The sequence below is a fragment of the Hippoglossus hippoglossus genome, chromosome 5 (genome assembly GCF_009819705.1).
Source record: "Hippoglossus hippoglossus isolate fHipHip1 chromosome 5, fHipHip1.pri, whole genome shotgun sequence".
NCBI classification, from domain to species: domain Eukaryota; kingdom Metazoa; phylum Chordata; class Actinopteri; order Pleuronectiformes; family Pleuronectidae; genus Hippoglossus; species Hippoglossus hippoglossus.
The window spans coordinates 6,226,089-6,239,008 of NC_047155.1; the positions used below are offsets into that span (position 1 = coordinate 6,226,089).

The 12,920-nt window shown below is 43.7% G+C and overlaps 1 protein-coding gene across 3 annotated transcripts in view; it reads right to left on the minus strand.

Moving 5' to 3' along the window:
• The window catches only part of LOC117761478 (membrane-associated guanylate kinase, WW and PDZ domain-containing protein 3-like), a 131,381-nt gene that overhangs the window by 35,565 nt on the left and 82,896 nt on the right, over positions 1 to 12,920 (minus strand). For all 3 annotated transcript variants that reach the window (XM_034585404.1, XM_034585403.1, XM_034585405.1), the window contains exons 2-3: positions 10,032 to 10,148; positions 1,423 to 1,542 (exon numbers count right to left, since the gene is read on the minus strand). In XM_034585404.1, the coding sequence (XP_034441295.1) occupies positions 1,423 to 1,542; positions 10,032 to 10,148 (237 nt within the window). The remainder of the gene's footprint in view (positions 1 to 1,422; positions 1,543 to 10,031; positions 10,149 to 12,920) is intronic.

Consider the following 12,920-nt stretch of genomic DNA (forward strand, 5'->3'; position numbering starts at 1 on the left):
ACCTGTAACGGGAGCCCGAGCACAGCTGAGAGCAAATCTTGCATCGTCTCATTTTAACGCGAGATACGTAAGTGGGGTACTGCTGAGGGAAGGGGTTGGTTGTACTTTAAACTGCTCTAAAAGTTCAAGTCTGGATTCTTATTTCGAGCCGATTCTTAGCGGTTGTTGTGTCTGTGAGCGGAGAGAGGGAGAGGAAAAGGAGGAGGCTGGTTTATACCATGAATAAAGCATGACTTGAGAGTAAGAACACAAGTGGGACCTCCTGATGTGTGACTGTGCAGCCAGCCGGCGGGATCAGCAGGTTGACTGGTTTACATAAGGTCACCATCAGGTGCTACAGCTGCTTGCATGCTCACCCAGTACGGTGTGAATACTTACTATGGGCTGTGTTCAAGAACGGACCAAGAGGTGCTGACACAGACTCAAGAAAACAAGTATGAGTGTGTAAGTAGATGCAAACACACACTTTACATGTGTTCATGTGTGTTGAATTCACACATACATTATTTACAATAGCTTTTCCTTAAGTGATGAGTACAACCTCCATTTGTGTGTTGAATTGCAACGTATTACTATCAGTGTTACCAATATTTAGCATTTCTATTTATTGTTATTGTCTTGGTCTCTATATATATTTTTTACTCGTGGCTGGAGCCATTGTAACAAAACCCAATTCCCTCCCGGGGATCATTAAAGCATTTATAAAACATGTAGTATTTTTAAAGTACACACCGAGATTAAGGTTAGTTATAATGTATAATTCATAGTAGATGTTTTAAAGTCCCACCAAAGTGATTACCTGAAAAACCCAAATTTTTAATCGAGTTAGAAAATGAAGGCTTCATGAGATATAAAACCCAAAGGGCAACGGCACAAGTCATATTCTAAGATATTCAGTACAAAAAGTAATGTGGAATATGTGTATTTAAAAATTGTAGCCACCTCGTCATTTAAACTCCACAATCCCCCAAAACAACTAGAAGGATGGTCGGAGAGTGCATATCACTAATAAGGCTGAAACTATATTTTGCAATGTTAAATAAAGTCCTGGTTCCACCCGTTTATCCGGATCATTCCAAAATGGGTTCTTCCAATAGTCATGCCCACACCCCTTCACAAAATGAAATGTAAATCTCCCAGCCGCCCATTCTACGCACAGAGAGGAGAATCTGAACAGTGGAGTTTATCTCCAACACTGCTGCTAATCTGACTGTGACGTCCAACAAGTCTGTAATCAGGTTTCACTGATCAATACATTTTGTCCCCCCTTGTCACATTTCATAAAGGGAGGCTGCGTCATGAGGACTGTGAATATCGAGCTTTCACTCCATTACACAGAGCTGTCAGGGTGAATCATGTGGTTAAAAGAGTGAAGCCCCAAGCACGGCTTTCTAATATCATTAACGCTGAGGTGATAGGTACCATCATAGGTGCCACTCTCCAGGAGAAGTCCACTCTCCTCCAGGATCCTGAAGTCTCCCACGCTGATGAAGTTGTAGTCGACGCCGGGCACCTCCCCGTCTCGAGGAAGCCGTGTGGTGCCTGGGCAAAATAATAAAAGAAAAGAGAACTGAATCAACACCCGTGTTCCATTAAGCAACCTGAGTGCAAAAAGATGGAACAGGAGAGCAGACTTTGTAGATTCTATGTAAGGTAACAGACTAAGGACGTTACATTGTGCAGTGCTTTTAGGATTTTTCTCTCGTTCTGAACTCAATTCATCAAGTGAGATACAAACAGGTTCAAGGTTTTTCACATTTTTCACACATCAGGTGGCAGCGCTCTGCCGCGACCCCGGCTGCCTCGTGCTGCTGCTTCAGTGCTTTATTTATTTTATTACTTTTTTTAATTGGATCTCATTTATTTATCTTTTATGATGCAGGTGTGTGGGCCCATTTGTATTATTTATGGCTGCAGCATGGGTGAAGATTACAAGACAAATTTCCCACTGTGGGACAATAAAGTTAATCTTAATCTTAATCTTGGAACAAAAAACAAAAATACAACCATTAAGCTCCAGTTCAGTATTCTGCCTGTGTTTCAATTTCGCAATGAGATGTGAGACATAACGAGTTTGACTGCTGAACTTGTAAATAGAAAGTTTGACTTCACTAGTTTGAGGCAAGTCTTTAAACGTACAATATGTAACTTTGGCCACTAGGGGTCTCTCAATCCGAACAATGACAAAAGAACTAGTTTGATGGTGTCGTGAAGCAGCGAAGGATCGTGGGAACACTGCCGATGTCCATATATATGAATGAGGTAACATATAAAGGTTTGATTCATGTTACGCATCAAACGACAAGGCATAAACGTGACCATTCGACTGACCAATACCAACAGTTAAGCAAGAAACAGGCTAGCAGAGTGTTTTTCTTTCATCCAACATCATTTGTCCCAAATGCGGAGACGGACAAAGCTACAGCTAAAGTGGATATGAAATTAAAAGGCGACCAAAATGAAACATCCCGTTCTTTTCTTGACTCATCAGTCAATTGTGAAGCACTTTGAACTCCACTAACCTGTACGACAGGTGCTATACAAATAAAGTTTGATGCAGAGGATTCACTTTATAACAACGTCTTTAAAATCTCTCTCTGTGCAAGACAGACTTGGTGGATGTTAAATTTTTGGGACAAAAACCCCAAAAAAGAACTTGGTGCCATCCTGTGAATCATGAATAATTGACATCGGCTTGCGGAGGGGGGTAATTAATTTAATCCATACGAGTAACTGCATTAAAAAGTTATAATTGCAAAGTTCTAGATGGCAAATGAAGAAAACAGTTGAGGTAAATCAGGGTTATGAAACGCGATGAAAGCAACGTGTTGTGCAGCCTCCTGGTGCGGATGAGTTTCACTCAGTCCCATGGAGCGGAGAGTCAATGCAAATGACACAAGGCCATTCTGAGTGCAGATTCTGCTCCTGTGGTGAAGCCACAGTCTATTTCAACACTGATGGGAGTTCTCTTCCTCCCAGGATGAATATCCACCAGGCACAAATGGACACCAAATGATTACATTAGCATGAGGATTATGTAAACCGTATTCCATGAATAAGTAAGTAGGGCCGTGCCACGATTGCACTCAAGGCTAATTAGGTGTTGCGCCACCAAACTTGTAAACTCCCTGGAAATAACCGCAGCCGGACAGGAGGGACGACAGTGGTTATTTATTGCACGGGAGGCTGAACAAAGTCCACAGCATGAACCAATCATCTGAGCCACATTCCACAGCAATCTCTGTCACCTAAATTTACTGTCACCCATGGTTATGGAGCAAATACATCCATTCACTCGGCCTGGTGACTCTTTTTCAGGGTCATGGGGAGGACAGAGGGGGCGTGAGCGTATGAAGAAGTCTTTGAAACAACACGGGCAGACCATCAGTCGATTGCAGCAGTCTAACGTAAATAGTTATTTATATTCAGAAAAACAGGCAATTTAAAATCTCAGATCAACCCTATTTCAATGTCAGAGGAAATCAGAGCAGGAGCTCGGCAGCGGCAGCAGCAGCAGCACCGGAGGCTGCAGACACATACAGAACAAACCCCACACTAACAACTGAGGGAGTCAGAAGCAAATGGTGTATCAGGATCAGACTTTAATGATTAAATATTCAATCACACGCGCAGGCGATGAGATCCTCAATGTGCCTGAACAGCAGCAGCATCATTCATCCATACGTCCATTTGCTATTTTGTGAATCCTGGAGCCGAACCCGACTGATATTGGGCGAGAGGTGGGGAACAGATCATCAGTCCGTCACAGGGGAGCAGCAGGTTGTGGTTTCATCGAGATTTGTTTTCTTGCATGATTATGAAGAAACGTCTGGACGGATTACCACGCAACTTGGTGGAAGGATGTGGTAATGCTCAGAGTAGAACCTGTTATATTTTGATGCGGATCCGAATCAGTTTTATTCTTACAATTTATTTCACAGAGGAGGTTATGTTTTCACCCCCGTCCATTTGTTTTATGTTTATTTGTACTTTTTTGTGAGCAAGAATACACAAAAACAAATCTAACTTATTGGGAGGATGCAGAAGAACCCATAACATAAAAAAATTTCAGTTCAATTTCCACAGTTTTCCCAGCAAATAATTCACGTATCTTGATGAATAAATATCTAACTTAAATGTCTATGAAAGTGTGCGATGTAGTGCAGCTTGATTGAATCTAAGGGGACTATTGGGCTGTTGAGGTATGCACTCTACTGCGTGCCATTCTTGTTCATTAATAAAATCTTTAGAAACTGTCCACACACACACACACACACACACACACACACACACACACACACACACACACACACACACACACACACACACACACACACACACACACACACACACACACACACACACACACACACACACAGTGTTTAGTGTGTGGATTCCACCTCCTTGGCAGAAGTATGTCGTCTTCTACAAAACCATTACAGAGATCATCAGACAACCTTAAATGGTAAATTCTGGTACAACTATGACGGAATCTCCGGAAATTCGTTAATGCATCTCCTCATCGGATTCCCTGACACTTGTAGAGTCGGCGCCAATTAGCAGGGAAACCTACAGACTGTGATAGCCCAATGGCCTATTAAGTAACTTTATGTTGCCATTCCCTTTTGTTATTCCGACGTTATATTTTCTCCCTAATTGGCCTGTGACAGTTTCCCTGCACTCGAGCAGAGGAGGAAAAATCGGTTTAAAACAAAACTAAAAAAACCATCAGAGAGGCTCCCTTCCACAGAACGCCTTGATACCACAGTTTGTGTTACCAAAAGCAGTTCACACTGCATCGTGTGTGAGGACGCCAGCCGCTGCTGCTTCTCATTACCAACTTGTCTGCCTGCCGGCGTTGGCTCTGGTCCATAAAAAAATGTCCCCTGTAGCCCAATTACTTGAGCCACAGTTATGTACCTGCCAAGTATCTCCCTGAGCCATCATCCTGGGTGTCACACCGATATATATACCATAAGCCTCCGATTGTGGATCAGTCGCACACAATATAATGAGGGCTCGCTGAGCTTTGAGGGTACAGCTGAGTGAAAGCAGCAAATCCTTTAAAGCAGAACTTTGTAACGTCTCGTCTTGTAATTTCCTTTGCAGTGCAGACAATGACACTTTGGATATGCCTTCAAATGAACTGTCAGAGGCCCGCTCGTTTACACAAAACATGTTTATTGAGAGAGTGCAGTCGATCCACTGCAGTTAATTAAACCAGACAAGAGAGGAGTTTGTATATGGAGACGCTTTATCAAAGAAACCAACGATTTTCTGTCAGCGTACGAAGTTATACACACGCAGTGTTGGTTAATACTGCACGAGAGGCGGCGGTGCACAGTATTTGGTGCAGCTACGGTATTATAGGAAAAACAGTTCGACATTTTTAGGAAACACTTGCTCTCTCGCCCGGAGTCAGATTAGATTAGAGGATCAATACCAGTCTTATAGCTGAGCAGTAAATATGAAGCTTCAGCCAGCAGCCAGTTAGCTTGGCTTAGCGTACAGAGTGGAACAGCTTGTTGTCCTATACAGACCTGAAATCTGCCAAGAAGCCCCAATACCCACTAATGAACCTGCCAGAACAGCAAAATGACAGGACAGAGTATTCTTTGGTTTTCCAGACCTGGGGCGACAGAGTCTTTTCCTTTAAATCAGAAACTGCACTGAACTTTCCACCTTTAAAACACTAAAAACTCAAAACCCAATAGTTTCTATAGAAGACAGTATTGACAGTATTGTCTCTTAGTATATGTGAAGCTATTCGTTGAAATTTAAAAAGACTGTGTACTGAGGCTGAATCCACGTGCGTCCACGTTCTCTGGGCTGAAACTAATGTGGACTCCAGCGTTGTGAGGTCTGAGGCCCTGTGCTCTGCTGAGACCTACTTTCTCGAACCCCCTGGACTGAGAGGATGTCACGACGGAAACACATCAGAGCTACCCAGAAATGGCAGGCCATGAATTTAACATGGTTGATTTTGTGCAAAGTTTTTATGTTGGTTAAAGAAAAATATGAAAAAAGATGGCTCAGGGCTTTGCTGTCGAAATGGAGAGAAAGAAAAGAGGGGAACGTTTTTAACAAATGACAAAGGCGAGCTCTGCCACCTGAGTGACTGTGCCGCTGTTATGTGCAGCGTTCTGTACCTATTAACATTTAACAAGAAATACTACACAACTTAATCACAACCTTCTACTCTTTTATCCTAAAATACAGGAGCGATAAACTGTGGAGGAGAGGGAGGAGGAGGAGGAGGAGGAGGAGGAGGAGGCTGCTGAAATGACAACGGCATCTCTCGGAGTAGAAAGGTCACAGATTTCGTCCCTGCATTACTGTGCATGTGTACCTGTGCCAACAGAGTGTGTGTAGCGGAGAGATAGAGCGTCTGTGTGAGATCAAACTCCTTCTGCCCATCTCTGATCTCGGCGGGGAGTCCAGGGACCGCATGTGACCCTGGGCTCTCCGCCATCTCAGAGAAATCCTCCTCCTCGTCCTCTCCAGGGCTCTCGGGAGCCGCCACAGTGTTTTCATAAGAAATCCAGATGAGATGGAGCCAATCCCCCAGAAACCCACAGAAGGAGACTCAAGGATTTACCACCGCCCACTGACCATGAAGACGTTGCTCCCCTCTGTCTCGGCTCTGTCCTTCATCTTTTAACACGCACTACTCAGGACTGACCTAAAAGTAGAAACTAATACTTTTCATTTTGGCCGGTTCAGCAGAATTGACCCTGAGGTGTTGCTGGGACACAGATCAGCAGCAGCAGTGTTGGCTGGTAGTTAACTAAAGTGGACGACTGGCACAGTGACACAAACCATCTCTGCTAATCCTCTCGCTGTTTGTGTGACTGTCAAACACATTTTGGGAATAAATTCCCCCTCAAATATGCTTATTTAACACAAATCAACGTATTTTTTATTTGTATCTTGTGGCTGCTCCCTCCTCCTGCCTTGTCTACTTCTACCCGAGTATTGATTTCCTACCCTGAGAAAATGTCCATTATTTGGTGCACAGCTCCTAAAAGATGAGGAGTCGAGCCTGAGCTACGTGTTTGGAGGGTTGGAGCTGCCATCGAGCAAAAATAAATGGTTAGAGGAGGTAGAGTGGATTTCGGGAGTTGTGAAAAAGAAAAGAAAAGCCCCATTACTCAAAGAGCAGCCTGTCTTGTTGCTGCTCTGCACTGTGGTAAATGTCAGTTTGGCCTGTTTTCTGCCTCGTGTCCTGCATGTAGAGAAGATGTTTGTATTTGTATCTTTGCTCACACTGAGTTGATACTCCCAAATAAAGATGTTTGAATTGAGGTTAGCACTGTGAAAAGGTTCCCGGTTCGAATCCGGGCTCTTTCTGCATGTCCTGCACGTGTTGGTGTAGATTTTCTCTGGGTCCAAGGACATGCAGAGACACTAAATTAACCGTAGGTGTCAATGAGAGTGTGAATGGCTGTTTGTATGTTGGCCCTGAGATACACTGGTGACCTGTCCAGTAACCCGCCTCTCACACAATGCCAGTGGGATTATGTGCAGCTCCCCCCTGCAGCCCTCAGAGGATGTATAGATAATGGATTAATGGATTAATAGAAGGATAGTTAATACTTTGAAGGACACGTATGTGCAGTTTATACTAATTTGGTTGATGCCAGGGCTCAATATGGGGTCAGGTGAATATATAAATAATAAATAGATGTAGCTGAAACACATCATTTAGAATATTTTAGTATTTTAAACACAAAAACTCCAGGTTTAACCCTTGATTTATTTTATCTTTTAGAAAAGAAACCTTTATCGTGATTGCATTGTGCTGCATAATTGTTAAATAAAAGTAAAAGGGAACACATAGCACTATATCATACAGTTAATACAACGTAATATAGGAAAAAAGTGCCATAGTCAGCAGATTGCAAAGGTCACATTAGTTATTGATTTGACGATGTACACAACAGAGAAAGCTGCATTCACAAAGAAAAGCAGAGTAAACCAAGCTGGAAAAAAAAAGGGCAGGGAAAGGTAATTGAAACAGAGGAAGAGTGAGAGTGAAACAGAGAGGGTGAAGGATGGGAGAGTGACAGCGAGCGAGTGAATGATGGAGGTGCCGTCACCGTGCGAGTCCCGGTCTCCTGCTCATTAAGACAGTAATTCAAGCAGGGGATTAGAGAGCCAGAGTCCTGCAGCGAGCCCACTAGCTGCTGATGATGGATGGTGGCTGGAGGCCGTAAAAACCTCCAAGACTTTTTCTACACGGAGAAATATGGAAAGCCACGTTCGCAGCGGTAGCTAATATGGAGGTTTGTGTACAATGTGTGTGTGTGTGAGAGCATGGGAGGTGTTATCATCATCCACTGACACGAGATAGTTAAAGTGCTCCTGAGCTTCGAGTTGAACTAAACTGTCCATGAAACAGCAAAACTCACAATGTGACACACATGATGAAAGAAAGAGGGAGAGAGCGAGAAGAGAAAGGCAAATAAGAATATTCCCTCCCCTGTGGAAGGAAGAAAAAAAAAAAAGTAAAGAAATTAAATATACATGAAAGGTAAGCAGCTTATTTCCTGAAGAATTTCACACTTGTGCATGCGAGTTCCCTCTGAACACGACAGAGCGACTCCCAGCCCCCGGGGGTGGGGGGGGGAGCAGAGACGCTGCTTGTTTGTGACAGTGCTGTGCCTAAGAGTCTGTCATCGCCCCAGGAGCAGTCGCTCTACATATGACTAAAACCTTGACTACACTCAATTACGGCGCTCCTCTGAGCGGAGTCCGTCTGCAGCAGGACGTGGGAACTATTTAGGCCAACGTATCCATCATCGCAGTTTCAGAGCCGCTGACAGACGCTGCGTCAGAGTCACGTCTTGTGTTGAGGTGATTTCATCTTGACCCAAGTCACATAGCGTTTTGAAAATAACTTAGATTCAGCCCCTTATACGAAACTCCGCCTTTTTTAAATCAATAATCATCTTTGTGTAAAAGTAGAAATCTAGAAATGTCAGTGGAAGCAGACACATGCAGTCCACTTGAAAAAGTCTCACAAAGAATATGCACTTCTAAATTCAGAGACATTTTAACCACTGCAGCAAATAATCTGCATTCCTGCAAACCCACACAATCCTTAACCAGCATGTTGATCTGCACCTTAACTGCCCTAAAAGCCTTGATCCTCTAATTTTGGTAATGTTCATGCTTTCATTTCTCAAAAATTACCACATTTAAGCTCATAAATAAGCTCAAATAAGGAGGAGCGTCAGGCTCTCAGCTGCAGGGAGGTGACATCTTACAGTTTGCATGGTAACAGCAAACTGTAGCCTACTGATGCTCCCCAAACACCGGTGACATCATGAACATCATCCACTCGGTTATGCAGCAACCTCACAGACTATCAGCAGCTGCTTTGTAGAGTTGACTCTTGATTTAAAGAGAAGTACGAAGCAAATCGATGAACCTGCCCAGCTCCTCGTCAGTGATTCCAGGCGGCGCGCGCGGCTCCGACCTTTTTTTATTTACCGCTTCATTACTGGTCTCGGCAGAGAACAACAGTTTGCGACGTGCCCGCTGTGCGGCGTGTCGGCGAGGGGGGGGGGAGCGGAGCGGTGGAGAGGAAACACCGGGTTGTTTAAGGAGAGAATATGACTTTGATCACGGTGCTGATACGGCACGGGAGTAAATGAGTCACACAGGGGTTAGGGAGATGTCCTTGGTTGGATTGGTGTGTGTGTGTGTGTGTGTTTGTGTGCGTTTTGAGGAGTGTGTGACAGACAGTTGTGAGAGGATGGGAATGTGTGTGTGTGTGTGGTGTGTGTGTGTAAAGACCTACATAGCTCACAAAGGGAACAGATTAATGCTGCTTCCAGTGGGATGGATTTTCCTGCTGCGCTTTGCACACACAACATCCTCATTCTTCCCATGTGTACAAATAAAAACATATATGCACTGAAAGCAGGTTGTATTGTACATTCCTGGCATGCTCGGTGCTTTCAGGGGCTTTTTTTGAGTGCAGTGAATTAAGGAGTTGCTGATGCAGTCCTCCACGATGTACTTACAGGGGATGGTGCGTAGGTAGAGGTTGTCCCGGATGATCTGTTGCAGCTTGTGGTCCAGCGAGCCCTTCTGAAACTGCAGGCTGAGGTAGTGGCGCAGGTCCGAGTTCAGCACTTTACCTGCAGAGACACAGGCAGAGGGTCAATAAAAACATGCCGGCGCTCTCGCTGAAGTGTCTGTGTCTAAAAGGAAATCCATCCAAGTGACATGTAGCCTCACACAAGTGATCGATAACTTCCCCCGACTGAATCAGACTGTTCTTCTACTTCACCAAACAGTTACCCCACTGCGGCAGGGATGGGACATGTTTTGGGCATTTTCACCGATATCGAGAGGTTAACATCATAAAGTGACGGTTTAGCTCAAGGATTTTGATCATAAATATGTTCAGTTTAAGACAATTTTATCAAAGCCTATATCCACAATGGATTTTGGGGAAATTTTTAAAGATACAGATGAATAAAAACATATATTTAAAATGGCAATGATTCCTAAAATGTCGTTGTCAAACCCTCAGGACCAATAAATGTCCTTGAGCTTGACGTTTGACAGTTTAACCGTTATTTTTCACAGAACACAACCAAATTGAAGAAGAAACAACTTGGGAGATTAAAGATCGATTTTTTAGAAACGCACATCGTTTCTGCTGGGGTTTTTTTTATTCTGTAAAATAAATGTTATCAGTGCATATACACTGATCTGTATCAAACTCTACATTTTGTTTTTGCATTTATTCAAATTTTCTGGGGAATAATTCATGGAAATTGATAAAAAAAAAAAGTCCCACATATTCAGGGGATCTGATATCTATGAGAGTGTGAAATATGGTGCCTCTTTGGGAGTGTTGAGCCTTGGCCGAGGTTTTTTCTACTCTAGTTGGATCGTGTAGTTTCTCGTAATCAAATTTCAGATTGTAGAAAAAAACAATAAGTGAAACTCTTTCCAAACAAGTCGGATAAACTCAAGGTGGTTGATATAATAAACAAAAAAATATAAATGCACTGTATCGTTGTTTGGGTAAAAAGGTTTCCAATGGAAGCTGCAGTATTACAAGCATCATATAAGCCTGTATGTACAGTATGTGTGAACACCTGTTTGTTCCCACTGACAGATTAAACCCTTGTTGATTCCAGTTTGATCACTGAGGGGATTGAGGGGGAGGAGGATGAAGGTTTAACAGATTTTGAAATTCGGATCTTTCCTGTGAAATCCACTTCAATCATTAAGGGTAAATGGAGATTTAGGCTATAAGAGAGGTTACACGGGGACATTGGACCGAGGAAGCACTCACAGCAACGTGCTAGAGGTTTTTCCTCACACTTATTGAAAACAAACTGGACTGAACCGATCTTAAATCACTGCCTCCGTTCGTCTGAAACAAACCGGTCTGAAATCCAAACAGCCAAGCTGACGACTGTCTTAACAGCTTCACCCACAAACCACACAAGCCTCCGAAACTTTCCGTCAAAGATGGTTGTGCAATGCCCCAACCTCAAAACTCAGGCGGCAGCCATTCCCATAAGAAAATCTGCAGAGATTTCGCCTTTGCTCTCGCCTCCCAGAAGCCTTTGTAAAAGCAAAGGAAGTTCATACAAAGTTTGAGGCAGAGGAGGACGACTTCAGAGTCGTCACACACAAGCAGAGGAGGAACATTTTTTTTTTCTTTCTTCTGAACGAACATGATGAGGAAGTTTGGAAAACACGACGAGATCTTCAGCGTCTCGGCTTCAGCGTCTCGGCTTCGTCTCTTCACAGTCGGCTTTGAAACAGCTCGACTACAGACACATAATCACTTCTTCTCCATTTCTCTCCCTATCGTCTCTGTGCCGCACGCACACACCGAACTCTGCTCAGCGGGACGCCGCTCTGCATTGCTCTGCATACCAAACAGCAGGACTAAACACCACATCCTGCCAGTGCGGACGTACTGTTCGTGCTAATAGACAGGGGAGATGTGTTATCCAGGGGGAGATAGAATAATGATAAACTCTGGGAACATTTCAGCAGCCCGTCAAATCCTCTTTTCCTCCTCACCTCGCTACAGAAACCGAAACAGTGACAGTGCAGCCTTCCTAGTATTTTGTGTTCTAAACTCTCTCTCTCTCCAAGTTTCAGAGGCCGCCGCTCGCTCGGCTCACATCAAAATGCCCCTCGTGTCCGCAGGCCCCGCTGCCATCTGACGGTGTTTTAGGAGCCGCCATCCCAGCGGGCCTGGCTTTTCAGAATAAAGGTTGCGTGCTCTCCGTCTGTCTCTCCAGAAAGGGTTGTGCTGCAGCTGGTGTGGCAGGCGAGCAGAGTGAGACTTCGGGGAACCGAGGCCCAATCTGGCAGTTTCATCTATCGTTTTAGTTTCGGAATTCAGCTCACACACACGGGGGGATTTTTCAGGGGCATAAGGCAAGTTTCAACAAAGTACAACAAAGCTCCATATGTTTGTGAGGGATAGGGACATTCCGTGGCATCCAACCGAGGATTCCACAAAGTTAGCTTCTAAACAGTTTAACAGTTTTGTTGACAACTTTAAGGCAATAACATCCACAGTAAATTTGAAACGAGTAACTTCGTCAGTTCCTCAGTTTTCCAGGGACTAGACTTAAATACCCAGACTGTCCTGTAGGAGACCCTGACCCATACAGACCCATTTAGTGGAGCAATGTGGATTCTAATATCAGGGAGTGAAACATTTCGGATACTAAAATATTGACTATAGACTAAAATAAGGATTTAAGATGTCCATATCAAGCCTTGATATTTAACCATGAACTTAAGTATGAATAACTAAAAAAGAAATCAAAAATACAACCAAATATATAGAACTTGAATTAAGAAAAAAGACATGATGATTACGATATGTATCTTGCTGTCAATACAGCAACAATCATGGGTTATTT